The sequence below is a fragment of the Gopherus evgoodei genome, chromosome 1, assembly GCF_007399415.2.
Source record: "Gopherus evgoodei ecotype Sinaloan lineage chromosome 1, rGopEvg1_v1.p, whole genome shotgun sequence".
In the NCBI taxonomy this organism is placed as follows: domain Eukaryota; kingdom Metazoa; phylum Chordata; order Testudines; family Testudinidae; genus Gopherus; species Gopherus evgoodei.
This window is the reverse complement of record NC_044322.1, coordinates 271,430,610-271,446,113: the sequence shown is the minus strand read 5'-3', so window position 1 is coordinate 271,446,113 and position 15,504 is coordinate 271,430,610. Positions and strand designations below refer to the sequence as shown.

The window sequence follows — 15,504 nt, the reverse complement described above, 5'->3', positions numbered from 1 at the left end:
GCTTATTTGAGGTGAAGCTGAATTTGTGCGACCGAATATGAGGCAGGCAGAATAGAGGCAAGGTGTGTGACTGTCCACACACAACTCTGCAAGTTCAATGGGATCCTGTCTTACAGACATCTGTGTTATTTAAGCCCTGGGAGCTCTCACACAGCTATACAAACGTAGTTCAGTCCTGACCTGCAGTATTTCCCTTGCCCCTCCAAGTTTTGCCAATGCACTTCAGTAGTGCACTGCACCATTGTAATAGTCTGCCAGTGTGCCGCAATCTTGGCCAGAAAATTCTCCCACCATTTCAGTCCTGTTCATCTCCTTCTCTCTCCTTCCCACCCTCCCCTGGATTTGTTGATGCACCTTAATTCTGACTTACGACACCTTTTGGTATCTCAGTCCCAGGTCCTCACACCGATCTGCCATTGCACCTGAATGCTGAGCTACAATTGTCCCATGCTATTCTTGGGTCCCAAATCTAGCTCTGTGGATGCAACTTAGCCTTGACCTGCAGCACCCTTTGCTATTTTAGCCACTGGAGTTCCTTATCTTCAGCCTGTAATGTCACATAACTGCATGTGGTGACGATGATTGTTATGTCACAAGGGGAGGATTAGGATTTCAAATGGGGGAGCAGGTTAACCATTGTGTGAATTATAAAAACAAAGATTTTGTTTTCATGTAAACATCCCTTATTAATAATGATTACTTAGAACGATGGGGAAAGTACTAAAGAAAATGCCAGCAACCAAAGCAGAGTTGCTTTAGTATGGCATGTTTTTCAGTGTTTTACCTTGAGGCACTGGGCTGCTCTATAAAGATCACAGGTGGCTGGGTGAATACATCCTCAAACTCCAAAGTGCAGAGCAATAATCTCAGTTTGAGACAACCAGTTAAAAACAACAACCTCTTGGAATATAAAGCCTTGCTTTGATTTTTGCCCTTTGGTGGAATTAGAGATCTCAGTGATTCTTTCTCTAAGGAGGGAGAGTGTTCATTTCATTTTTCAACTAACAGACAGTTAAATGTGATATTTGACACCCTCCCCCACAAAAAGAGCAGTGCTGGGGAAATAGTTAAAGGCTCATCTCTCACTTATTTTCAATTCCAGCAATTCCAACCTTGGGCAGTGACCGAGGCACAGACACCTCTTCAAACAATCTAACAGATGGATTAAATGTATTTTTCATTGCCAGAGGCTGGATTTAGGAGTGACTCAAATACCATATACAGTGTCAGCTAGGTTGATAAATCAGTACTGCAGTAATACCATGGCCTTAAACTCTTTCCCTACCAACTGCTAAAGCACCACTGGTCAATAATCCCTGTCTTTGAACCCCAGCCTAGCATTTTTCAGCACCTGAACTTCAATCCAGCCCTGCATCTCTGATCCTATTCCTCCCTTCTCTTGTATCTCCAGTTTCCTTATACTGTTCAGGTCAGTGCTGGGCTTTTTAAGAAAGCTTTTCCACTAGGTGCTCATTCTTTCTCTCTACATGTGTATGACTTCCATCAGCCCCTGTGTGACAGAGAAATGTTTGATTTTTTTGTCATTATTTACATTTCTCAGGAATCTTTTCTCCTAAAGGATATCAGAACACTTTACACACTGTGAGCCAAATTCTGCCTTCAGTTACACAGCACAAATCCATTAGCTATAGTGAAACTGAAGGTAGAATTTAGTTCTGTATATACTGTATTGGGTGAAAATCACCCCAGTACAGAGGGAAAGCTCAGGGCCTATGTATCACTTAGTCCCACTAAGGCCTCTGACTGGTAGAAGCTGGCACTGGATGACAGGGGATGATTGCCCAGTTCTGTTCATAGAATCATAGAATATCAGGATTGGAAGGAACCTCAGGAGGTCATCTAGTCCAACCCCCTGCTCAAAGCAGGACCAATTCCCAATTAAATCATCCCAGCCAGGGCTTTGTAAAGCCTAACCTTAAAAACCTCTAAGGAAGGAGATTCCACCACCTCCCTAGGTAACCCATTCCAGTGCTTCACCACTCTCTGAGTGAAAAAGTTTTTCCTAATATCCAACCTAAACCTCCCCCACTGCAACTTGAGACCATTATTCCTTGTTCTGTCATCTGCTACCACTGAAAACAGTCTAGATCCATCCTCTTTGGAACCCCCTTTCAGGTAGAAGCATCTGACATTGGCTGCTGTCAAAAGACAGGATACTAGTCTAGATGGACCATTAGTCTGAGCCACTGTGGCCATTCCTATATTTGCTTAACTCCTATTTAAGGCATGAATGTGAATTAACTAGTGCTGGCTTTCTGCACAGAAATGAATTTTACTTTTAGTGATCACCCCCTATATCACTGAACTGCCAACGCATCTAGGCTAGAATGCAGGTGCCATTCTGTGCTATCAGTGCTACACCAGAGTGAAAGGAGGGGAAGTGAAAACTAACTTAACTATTTGAAACTACACAGGACATATTTTAGGTCAGTAGAATACGTAATTCCGTGAGCTGGAATTCAGCCAGGACACTGAGGTTAACACCTGCACATTTATGAAAAGTGACAGGGGCTATTTAATGACCACAAGTGATCAAATGATAAATCTCATCTCATCTTAAATACAGCACTCCAATAATAGAACATCCCTCCTAACCCCGTGCTGGGGCGTTGGCTCGATAGTAATGACTCAAGAGGAAGAACACCACCTACTAAGACACCAACACCACTGTCTGCATCACTGGGGTTTTCTAGCCCAGCCTTTCATTTATTTATTGTCTAAGCTCCACTTTGTTTCGCTGAGTGTGATAAGATCACAGCATGGCATGGCTGCAAGCAGGGTGCATATTCAAAGATGATGACCTTAACAAGAGTTTGATTTTCAAGCCTGTGACTTATATAAATCAGACCCACAGCTTCAACCAGTGAGCTTTCATCAATAGATGTGAAATGGCATGTTCTCAGAGGGGAAAGTAAGCCGGTCCGGTCCGGCGTCCCGGCAAGAGCCAGTATGCCATGCTGGACTGCACCTGGATTCCATGGCGGGGATTGAAAGGGCTCAGAGTCCCCGCCTCTGAGGGCAGCCCAGAGTCCTTTGAATTCCAGCTGCGGCTGGGATTTAAAGGGCTCAGAGCTCCCCGCCGCTGTGGGCAGCCCAGAGCCCTTTGAATCCCTGCCACAGCTCTCGCGACCGGGCTGGGGGCAGGATTTAAAGGGCTCGGGGCCCCCCTCAGCAGCAGGAGCTCTGGGCCTGTTAAATCCCTGCCCCAGCCCCACAAAGCTCAGGGTTCCCACTGGCGGCCAGAGCCCAGGGCCCTTTAATTTGCCCCTGAGCCAGGGGAGTGGGGGGGCTCCCAGCCACCTCTTCAGCTGGGAGCCCCTGGTTGATTTAAACACCCTGGAGCTCCCAGCCACAGCCGATGCCCCAGGGCCTTTAAATCTTGAGAGACCACGCCTCTTCGGGATGAGGCCACACCCCCCTCAGGACTCCGGCAGTACCGGTAAGTCCTGTAAGTTACTTTCACCCCTGTATGTTCTGCTCTGCCTTTTTGGGTCCTGCAGGTGTCAGAGTTTAAAGTCAGAAGAGGCCACTAGATCATCTAGTCCAGTGATACTCAGACAGGCTTGTGAGCCACAAGTGGCTCTTTAATGTATCTCCTGTAGCTCTTTGCAGCACATGATGTTACAATTATTAACCAGTCAGGATGCTTTGGCTATGTTATTAACCAATTAAGTTATCAACTTGCACCAAGTTATTAACTTATTGGCTGTGAAAATTATATCTATATCTATATCTAGATATAAAATGTTCATCTTTCTCCAGAATTAAGACAAGGACAGCTGTGATGAGAGTGTGATCCACATGGGGAAAGGGTTAACATCTCAAGACAAGGGTGGCAAACCTAGAAGGGAGCCCTGCAGTGAAAGAATCTCTAGGCAACCAGAGAGGAGAGCCGCTTCTGGTCTCTTTCCTGGTTGGGGGTTGCCACCATTGTCTCATTTTCATTTTTATTTATGGTGTAGAAAGCCATTTTGTTTTATGGTTAGACAAGAAAGACATTTCAAAGCAGGACATTTCCATGGAAATTTCCATATATACATGTAAACGAAATATTTCCCATCATACTGTTTAAACATGAATAGTATGTAGTAAATGAATCAATGAATTCACACTGTTGTGGCTCTTTTGGGTACTGTCGATCGCTGATTTGGCTCCTGAACCACTGAGGTCTGCGTATCACTGATCTAGTCTGACCTCCTGTATTACAGGCCACCAACACCACCCACACACTAAACCCAACAACTAAAAAGAGAGCAAAATATTACAACCCATGGGACACTAGTCTATTATATGCGACAGGAAGAGACTAAAAGTGTGAGGTGCACCAACGTTCAAAGCAGGGAAATGATTAAGTGAGATGTACCTGGATAATCCTGGCAAATGGCCTGCATGCATATGCTGCAGTGGAAGCTGAAAATCCCCGAAGGTCACTGCCAATCTGACTTGGGGGGAAATTCCTTGCCGGCCCCACAGATGGCGATCAGTTAAACCTTGAGCACATGAGCAAGAACCAGCCAGCCAAGCAGCTGAGCGGGAGGACACTTGGTGACATCTCAGAACCCTGGCCCTCCCTGCCCACATGTAGGTTTGATAGTGAGTAGGGCTGGAGTCCAACATTCAACATCTGTACAGGAATGAGAGGTGACACTGTATGAGTAGGGGCCAATTATCCAGAATGAGCGATGATATATACTGTCGTTGTCACCAGCTAAACCACATCCAAGAGGCATTGGGAAATAGTCTGTTCCAAAAATGCAAGCCTCTCACCAGTGCGTTAATAGAACAGCTCCATTAACTGTCAGAGGTGCTAGTGCCTCCAGCCACCACAAGGCGTGTTCATTATACATGGATAAACACACGAACATATTAAATACAGCAGTGGACAGTGGTTATAGTTATATATATATATGCACACCAACCATTTCCTCTCATAATTTAAGAAAAGCCCAGTGTATTCCATCCAGTGGGGGTGGAGGCAGTACAAGTGCCTTCCATACCTAAAGGAGCAGCTCCCCTAGGTCAGGCCGCTGAGAAATGGTATATATGTGGTAAGTAGGGGGCAATAGTGAGTGTATGAATTCACACTGTACACACCAGTCTATCCATCTCATACTGTGGAAGATCTCACCAGTGGCTATTTCTGTGCATCACCCATAGCTCAAGCCATCTTTTGGGGTGGTTCCATATCTGCTCTCACCAGATTCTCTGTTCTATGCTACATTAATTTTCCTGTCCTGTGAATAGCCTGAGAGATTGAGAGAATACTTTACAAAATCGAGTGAGCTGTTTGCTCCATGTTTACTGCTGTGGGACCTAACGAGTGCCCCACTGAGAGACCTGCTGTGAGCAGTCACTCACCCCGACTGTCTGGCAATGTAAAAAATTGTCTGGTTTCCTGTTAGCCAGCCAAAAGCACTCCATGGAACTGTCCTGCTTTCAAATGTCTTTATTGTCTAGCCATAAAACAAAATGGCTTTCTATACCATAAATAAAAATGAAAATGACCCTGTGGTGGCAAACCCCCAACTAGGAGAGAAACAGGAAGCGGCTCTCCTCTCTGGTCGCCTAGAGATTCCTTCATTGTAGGGCTCCCTTCTAGGGTTTGCCACCCTTGTCCTGAGATATTAACCCTTTCCCCATGTGGATTACACTCCCATCACAGCTGTCCTTGTCTTAATCCTAGAAAGAGATGAACATTTAAAGGTCATGAAGACTATCCAGAGTTATAATTAAGGATAACAACCTTTTTTGGAAGGGATATTAAGCTGCATTCTTCTGGGATTAGCTAATTTGTACAGTGCCTTGCCCAATGGTGGTCCATGACTAGGGCTCCCAGGCACTACCACAATACAAATCAATAATAATGAAGACCAGGATGAGACCTATTGTGGGGGACAGATTATCCCACCTCTTCCCCCTGTGGGGTTCTTACATCTTCCTCTGAAGCATCTGGTGCTGGCCACTGTTACAGACAAGATACTAGAGTAGATGGATTATGGGTGTGATCCAGTCTGGAAAATCCTATGTTGAAAAAGTATGATTCAGATACACTTGTTTCTATTTGGGTGCTTATATGAATGATCCAAACTAACAGAGTATGCAAAAAGGGGGCTGGCAATTTCATAAGAACAGGCTTTCTCACAACATTTTCATAATCTCTTGCTTCTGGATGGGATGGCAATGTCAGGTGAAGAAGCTTTTTCATGGCATTTCAGCAGTTGCACTTTCTAACCAGGGAGCAATCACAAATTTTTTTTTTTGACAGTAAAAAAAAAGGACTCTTTCCAAACACCAAATGGTTTTATCTGATGTTCTGGGAAAGGTTAATTGGTTTGGTTCGGTTTCGGTTTTGTGTGCTTTTAAACTAAACTGGGTCACCCCATCCTTAATTAGCTAGCCTCAGGGAAGCAACATTGTTAAGAAATAGAGGAGGAGGGTAAGTGGATGCAAGCTTGGAAATGAGGGGGATTCTCAGCTGTCATGTATTGTAGTGAATAATAATTCATCAGCAGTGGATGCTGGAGCATCAGGTTGCAAATCCACATAGAGCTGAAAGATATGAATGGAAGCTGTCCAGCTTTTCCTGATCTCCCGTCTATTCCTGTCCCATGGTCAGATGTGTTCCACACATGGCAATTCATCCTCTTTCACAAATTCCCTTTCCAAGAACAGCTGGCTAGGCTGTCTGCAGTGACAAGTCATTAATGGACAATTATTTTTGCAGTTGGAAAGCAAGTGCACAGAGCAGGTGATGTTATTCAAACTCCTCTGCAGAGCTCCACCAATACACTTCAGTCCAGATTGGTGGCACCTCCTGCTATTTAGGTTCTTTCTCCCCCAAAAGCCCTGCCCCTCATTCTTCACCTGCAAGCACTCCTGCCCAGACAAATCCTAGAATTCTCAAACAGCTCAGTCAATGCACCATGATTCTTAAGTACAAAGCTCCCCTGCTATTCTAATCCTAACCTATCACACTCATAATCCACATTTAGTCTGTCTGATATGACAAAGGCCTTGTCTATGCAAAACTTTGTTACCGGTATTACTATGCTGTTTAGGGGCATGGCATCCCTCCCCATACAGGAACAAGCTATAACTGTATAAGCACCTTTATATCATTATAACTGCGTCCACAGCGAGGGCAGAGGGGGGAGGTTCTAGAACTTTAACAATACCAGAATAACTATGGTACAACTTTAGTATGTAGACAAGGTCTTAATCCTGAACTGCAGAGCAATTTGCTACCCCAGTTGTGTGGCCCCTGCCCATTCCTCTGTTAAATCACCTCAAAAGATATCCTCTGCCGTTCCAATTGAAGAGCACGTCGGTATGTTGGAGGGATTTTTGTTTTGCAATAATATGTTGCTATGTTCCTCCACTTTCATTTAAAAATGAAAGTAGAGGAACATATTTCAAACCATTGACAAACATGACAAGATGAAATATTTTCTCTCCATCCCTCTGATCCTGCCAAGTTCCTCTTCTACGTTTTCCTTCCCCTCACAGCAGATTACTGAGGCCTGGTCTACACTACGATTTTAGATCGAATTTAGCAGCGCTACCCTGATTTAACCCTGGACCCATCCATACAATGAAGCCCTTTTTTCGACTTAAAGGGCTCTTTAAATTGATCTCTTTACTCAACTTCTGACGAGGGGATTAGCGCTGAAATCGTCCTTGCCGGGTCGAATTTGGGGTAGTGTGGATGCAATTCAATGGTATGGGCCTCCGGGAGCTATCCCAGAGTGCTCCATTGTGACCGCTCTGAACAGCGCTCTCAACTCAGATGCACTGGCCAGGTAGACAGGAAAAGGCCTGCAAACTTTTGAATTTCATTTCCTGTTTGGCCAGCGTGGTGAGCTGATCAGTACAGGTGACCATGCAGAGCTCATCAGCATGATGTGCATATTGCCGGGGCACATTGCCTGGCCCCTACTTTGTGAGAAGTCTCTGTCCATGTCTATGTCCTCATCACTCTCATCACCTGCCGTCGCCTCCTCGCCTGGTTTTGCTTTTGCAGCTTCTGGTTCTGCATATACTCCTGGATAATGCATGTGGTGTTTACAGTGCTCATAATTTCTGCGGTGATCTGACTGGGCTCCATGATCCCAGTGCTATGGCGTCTGCACTGAAAAAAGGCGCAAAACAATTGTCTGCCATTGCTCTGATGGAGGGAGGGGCGACTGACGACATGGATTACAGGGAATTAAAATCAACAAAAGGGGTGGCTTTGCATCAAGGAGAAACACAAAAAACTGTCACACAGAATGGCCCCCTCAAGGATTGAACTCAAAACCCTGGGTTTAGCAGGCCGTTGATTTCACAAAACAAATTGGGTCAATTTCTTGTTTTGATCCACTCCATCTATCTTTTACATCTTAGGCTGGCAACAGACGGTGCAGTACGACTGCTAGCCATCATCATCTCCTGGCTGCTTACCAGAAGATGGTGCAGTATGACTGCTAGCCATCGTCATTTCCTGGATGCTTGGCAGAAGATGGGAATGACTTGGCTGAGTCACTCCCATGTCTGCCCAAGCACCCCTGACTGACCTCACCGAGGTCGGCTAAAAGAGCACCCAGGAATATGACGATGATGTCTACCAATCGTAATGCACCATCTGCTGCCAAAAGGCAATGAGCTGCTGCTGTGTAGCAATGCAGTCTCACGTCTGCCAGCACCCAGGAGACGTACGGTGACGGTGAGCTGGATGGGCTCCAGGCTTGCTGTGGTATGGCATCTGCTCAGGTAACCCAGGAAAAAAGGTGCGAAATGATTGTCTGCTGTTGCTTTCATGGAGGGAGGAAGAGGGAGGCCTGAAGACATCTACCCAGAACCACCTGCAACACTGTTTTTGCCCCATGAGGCATTGGGATCTCAACCCAGAATTCCAATGGGCAGCAGAGACTGCAGGAACTGTGGGATAGCTACCCACAGTGCAATGCTCCGGAAGTCAACGCTAGCCTCGGTACTGTGGGCGCAGTCCGCCATCTTAATGCATGTAGAGCATTTTGAGTGGGGACACACACAATCGACTGTATAAAAACAATTTATAAAAAAAAGACTTCTATAAATTCTACCTAATTTCGTAGTGTAGACATACCCTGAGTTATTAGTGTTTCACTAGCAGCTTTATCCATTCTAATCAGTTATGTCCTCCTCCTGAATTTGTAAGGTGATTACACTGAACTGTTCTCTTGACATCACAGTTTATCACCTTGGCAGCAATTGTGAGATCACAAAAACGGAACCGTGACAAAACTGAGTGGGGATCGGCTGAGGAGGAGGCAGCAACTAACTACAATGGAGAATGGGATGTTTTGGCCCCTTTCTGCCTAATCCTTTAGTTCCCAACCATCCTTCCGTATTTCTGTTAGCTTTATTGAACTGCTTCACTGCTGCCCAATAGTCCAGACACAAGCAAGCACGGTGCACCAGCTATGCTGCCTAATGCTTTGAACGCACCCAGGCAAACCAGGCCTGCTGTGCCACATAATTCTCTACATAAATGATGAGTGAAATACACCCACCGTGCCACCAGATCTTCCATCTCTGTCCTAATATGTAGCTGACTACAATGCAACATCGATGCCAGATGGGTCAGCTTGGTGCAGCACTGGGATCTGTGGCTTCTGGAGTATGAGCTCTGCTCAGAAATCCTAATGATTTTTTACAGGTTCATATTCTACATTCAAGCAAGACTGATTAAAAAAAAAACCAGCAACCCTCATCTTTAGCTGGTATAGCTCTGCTGAAGTCTATGGGTTATGCTGACTTACAACAGCTGAAGATCTGGCCCTGTGGTTTTAAAATACTCTTTCATTTACTGCTCAAAATCTGAAAAAAATCTGAAAAAAATCTGCAGCATATGGGTGGAAGGGGAGAAGGAGGTGATGCTGCTGACAAAGAAGGAAGCCCTCCCCTCCCCCCACATAGGCCTCTTATAAAGTCCCAGAGCCTGGTGCAAAAGGTGTCCTGTGCTTGCAATGAAAGATAAACATGACACTAATACCAGTGACAGACTCATATATCCAAGCAATGATGATGATAGTTGATCCTGTCACTGCAGTATTCCCTGATATCAATTTGAACTGCAGATAAGCTAAGCGGGGGTGGCATGGCCATCAGGACAGAATTAAAATGTGCTGCATGGGCGGCTGATTTTCTTCCCTGCTGTTGCAGGAGAGAGACAGAGCGAGAGACGGTTTTTTTTTGGTGATCGGAACCCAAGCCTAGCGCACTCAAGCAAACATTCCATTCCAGGATTTAAATTATCCCTGATGAGTGCCCTGTGATTCATTGGACTTTGTTGAACCTCCATATGAAGCAAGGGAAGGTTGATGTCTCCCTCCTTTTCCTCTCCCCACACCCTGCTTCTCCCCTTTAATAATGATAAATATATTTTAACTTGCTTGATTAAGTCAGCCAGACAATGCGCCCCTAATCTGCAGTGATCAGGGTTCGGGAACTATAATGGCGAACATGCTGTCTTTCTATCAGACAGAGAAATAAGGGGTTGCTAATGCAGCCTCCATTAACAACTTTGTACAGAATCATTTTTTCCTAACTGCTCCTAAAGAGAAGGCACTTGAGGAATACTGTCTGATATGAACATATTCTGAATGATCTCCTTCTGCAAAATAGACAAGCTCCCCTCACTAACCCCCCCCATAAATACATAAAGTATGAAAAATGTAGCCACTTCCTTGTACTCAAGAGGCTTTTTGATCTCATAATAACTTATCTAGTTAACTGCCTCTCAATTTTTCTCATGGTTCCTTGTAAGTTTTAGTACGGTCTGATATGTATTTTAATGCAAGTTGGTGTTAGCTGAATACTAATCATGTGCTTTTCAGTGCGTGAAATGTGCACGCATTTGTACTTGTGCTGTGCACACATGTCAATCTGCTTTAGTATGTACGCTGTTTGCACTTAGTGTGCATTTAGGCCACAAGTGTGGAAATAAACTGCTTATATCTCTGAGTACATATGGATATGTGTCAGGAAATGCTGTGTAAGTGCATGAATGTATGTCTGAGATTGCTGTCATGCATATATGGGTTTGCATACATGCATATATACTCTAAGAGCCATAGCCTCTGCTCTGACTGATCAGTGGCACAAGGCTGAAATATAGGGGATGAAAGGTGTCATTTGGCCATCTTTGCACTCTGTAGATCAGTGGTGGGCCACATGCAGCCCATCAGGGTAATCCACTGGCAGGCTGCCAGACCGTTTATTTACATTTGCACAGCCACCCACAGCTCCTGGTGGCTGTGGTTCGCTGGCTGTAGGTTGCCCACCACTGCTGTAGATCCTGGGGCTAGTTAGCACAAATCAGGTCTCCAGGATACATCTGAGCCCAATGTACATTTAGACCAGCCCCAGGGCTGCTCTAAAACATTGCAGTTCCAAATGGCCATTCTGGCAGCCCGTGACCAGCTGGATGTAGAAGCATTCTTCCTATGTTCCTTATATAAGAGGTTGGGATGGAAGGTGTCAAAGATGATGCTACATCTCACAAGGATTCCCCAATCCAGAGAAAATCCTTCAGGGGGCAGAAGTGCTAGCATTAGAGCTTCTTTGTGCTGCTGGTGTGGTGCAAAGCAGCCAGAGTAGGACTCAGGATCTGGCCCGATGGGCCAGATTTTCAAAAGATTTCAGCACCTACAATTGGGTCCAGATTTTAAAAAGAGCTCAGCTCCTCTTTAGGCACTTAAATATGGGACAGATTTTCAAAAGTGTTCAATACCCAGTAGTTGCCATTGTGACACTCGTGGATAGATAAAGAGCTCAGCACCCAGCATGTACACTTTTCTGAAACTATAGCCACTTATTCTGGTGCTAACTGAGAACTGAGCCCTTTTGAAAATTCTGGCTTATATGTCTGTACCTGCATATGCACTCTATGTGTGCATGGATGGTATCCTTACTGTGTCTGTGCATGTTTCTCTATTTTATAACCAATAATAATATCTGTAATTATGATTATCCTTATTTTAGCATACCTATCATGTTTTCAAAGCATAAGTTGATCTCCATGAGGGTCAGGAAAGAATTCCTGTCACCATCGACAGCTGACTGGTTACAAAATAGGAGAATTTCATTTCTCTTTGAAATTTCAGGTACTGGACCATACACAAAATACAGTACTGGGCATTATAAACCAATTGTCTGATCTGGTAAGACAAATTCTGTATTTCTACTGTACCATGATACATAGGAATACATTACTATGACACGTCTGAACGTGGTATAAAAGTCTGCTAATATAGACAGGCACATGCGATTGCATTTCAAGTCAGTTACTGCACGTGCTTCACCATGCCAGCAGATACAATTTTGTGTAAAATGGGAAGCAGATAATCAGTAAGGTAACTGTTATTTTCCTTACTTTTGCATACGATTCAGTTTGGCAACATAGACAACTGTGAAAAACCTGTAACTCTGCAACTAAAATTACAGTCTGTGCCAGGAGATATAATTTTGCACGAAGTGGAAGCACAGTTAACACAATAAGGAAATGAAGCATTCCTTTATCCTTTTAACTGTAGTTCTATTTTTGCACTAAATTGCCTGATTGTACAAGCTGTGGTTTATTACTGCATAGTTTTCTCTTTTTCTTTCACCTTTTTTCCTTATATTTTATCCTTTCTTCTTTAATCTTTAACATAACAGTTAAAATAAAATTAAATACCACAACCTAGGTCACTACAAAGTTAAGTATGAGAATTTAGCACAAGTATAAGAAATCCCATAATTAAGGTTCATAATAGCAATCTTAACTTGGCAACATTGTACATATGAGGCCAATTTCTGCTCTCAGTGACATTTGTTCTGAGACCTGAATTTGATCCACTCTGTATACAAAGGAGCACATTGAACTGCAAAAACAGCAACTAAAACTGCTACTATAGATATGTACCAAGTGGTAGAATTAATGTTTCTGTGGGAACCTTAATTTATGAATGTGCTGACTTCTATATTTACACTCTGAACCTCAGTGTTCCATTAACACTGCTTTTTGTCTGAAGGCTTGATTCTCATTTAAGTATAGGCTCCATTACAATGCCAGAGTGGTGTAACAGGGCCATATGTTGAAATTAGAATCAGGCCCTGAGAGAGTGTTTTTGCATGTGTGAATGCTTGTGCAGGGTTTTTAAAGTAATTAATTACAATAATGGATTTTTAAAAAATTAAAGGTGCAGTTCCAAGAAGGAATCCATTTTCTTTTCGATCAGAAGGTAAACGTGGATACCTTCTTGGGTTTGTCCACACACAGAAATTACACCAATTTAACTAAAGGCATAGCAATGATTTAGGACTTGTCTACACTTGAAAGTTAATTTGGATTAAGGGAGGGTGTGAATTTAAAGAGCAATAAGAGTGTTCACACATGGAGTTAGTCTGGAATAGCTATTTTGTAATCATTCCATGTATAGATAAATCCTTAAACCAGGTCAACTTCTGAAAAGAGATAGGCCTTGGAGATTCCATGATTCCCATTCCCACAGTGTGAGCAGTGATGTTGCAACTAGGGTGACCAGACAGCAAGTGTGAAAAATCAGGACGGGGGTGGGGGGTAATAGGCTTCTATATAAGAAAAAGCCTCAAATATTGGGACTGTCCCTATAAAATCGGAACAGCTGCTCTCCCTAGTTGCTATGGTCACCCTAGTTGCAATCATCACAGTAGCCAGTTTAACTGAAGCCTTGTCTGCAACTCCTGCATAACATACAAATATAATTGCTAATTTACCCTATCTGTGAGAAAGTGATCAATTGCTGCTCTATACCAGGGAACCACAAGGTCTCCAGTCCTATTTAATAGAATGCATGTGGCAAAAGAGGGAACTCTGCTTAAAGGGTGTGAATGAGTCATTTGACATTTCAGGCTGACTGAAGTCATTCCACTACATTTATTTCTGATCTTGATGTGCTACCACATTTGCTCATTAAACAGAATGGGAAGAAAAAGATTGAAATGATCTGCTACAGAATACGTATGCAAGACACATAGGAGGTACCAGCTAAGGCATGACTCGATGCATGTGTGAGAATGTGAGCTTCCAAGTGCATCTGTTTGCGTGAGAGTGCCAGTGTGTGACTTTGATGTTGCCTCTGGGTGTGCGAGCAACTGTTCTGTTATGCACGTATGTCTGAGCAGGAGTGGGCATCTGTGAATTTGCTTATAAATTTACTTCACACATAATTATGAGCTGAAGTGCTGCCTACATGTAAGCACAGGTCTGAGAGTTTGCATATGAATTGCCCTGCGTGTGCATGAGCATGGTCAGTTGTGCTCTATGCATGCACATGGAGGACAGTGAATGTATGTATATGTGTGTATTAACATGACCAGGAATACAGGCATTATGGCCTGATCCTCCAAGGTGTTTAGGCATCTAACTCCCATTGAAATCTGGTTCCAACTGAACATTCAATGGGAATCTATTTAAAGACCCCCGAGGAAAGGATAAAGGACAATTTTTTTCAAATCTGACCTAGACTCCTAAATTCATATTTAGACTCCTAAAACAAAGTGGCTTGATTTTCTGAGGTGCTGACTCCCTGCAGCTCACACTGATTTCCACTGTAGCTGTGGGCATTCAACACCTTTGAAAAATCAAGGTCGCTTTTATCCAGGTGCCTCAATATGGGTTTAGGAACCTAACTTTAGGCCCCCAGTTTTGAAATTCTGGCCAAAAAATTGCATGTGTACTGATTTTAAAAAGTAATAGATAAGATAATAGCAATAGATAAAGACTTTGCTGAAATACTGCACAGGAAATAATTTCAAAGGGTGGAGGAGGTGAGTGGAAAAGATACTTATTTGAGTCTAATCAAGGATATGTCACAAGAAGAGAAGGAAAATATTATTGAGAAGAATAACTCAATGGAAATCCATGGACTCATTCTCCAAGAGATTAGACCACAAACAGATCAAGCAGGGCAAAGGTGGTGAGGATTAGGCAGAGCCCTAGCATCCTGCCTCAGGCTCGAAACAGTCACATCAATTTTTGCACAGAGCTTAGAATGTATTTGTGCCAGCAGCAATGGTTGCAGGGACACTGGAATAGCCTTGAAGCATGCTATATGGGCAAAGGACACTGTCAGGATAGATGTTATTTTTAAAATCTCCTAGTAACTAATATTGTCTCTAGTTGTTAAGACTTAAATATCGTTAAAAGGCTTACTGTTTTTTTTTTCCCACCAATCCTGCAGTTTATTTAATCTGCATTTCATTAAGCCAGCTCAGTGAACTCAGCCAGGTCGTTTCTACTCTGGGTATAATCATTTTTGCTCAGTGCTGCAGTTTGGGTTCACAGCGCTGCAGGGGGATATTTAAATCCAAAAATAAAATGGTTTTAATTGAAATTAAACTATACATTCATGCCATTCCTTCTGATATTAAGTTTCATATTCTCCACTTTCCCCCCATCTAAACATTGGGCTTAATTTAAGGTGACTGCATCCTATTAAA

The 15,504-nt window shown here is 43.5% G+C and overlaps 1 protein-coding gene across 4 annotated transcripts in view; it reads right to left on the bottom strand.

The window, feature by feature from the left end:
- GRAP2 (GRB2 related adaptor protein 2) overlaps positions 1–15,504 on the bottom strand; it is a 38,280-nt gene that overhangs the window by 15,617 nt on the left and 7,159 nt on the right. For 2 of the 4 annotated variants that reach the window (XM_030546726.1, XM_030546716.1), the window contains one exon: positions 4,385–4,645. The exons of the other annotated variants lie outside the window; for them this stretch is intronic. In XM_030546726.1, coding sequence (XP_030402586.1) covers positions 4,385–4,638 — 254 coding nt within the window. In that variant the 5' untranslated portion in view covers positions 4,639–4,645. The remainder of the gene's footprint in view (positions 1–4,384; positions 4,646–15,504) is intronic. 4 annotated transcript variants of the gene reach the window in all.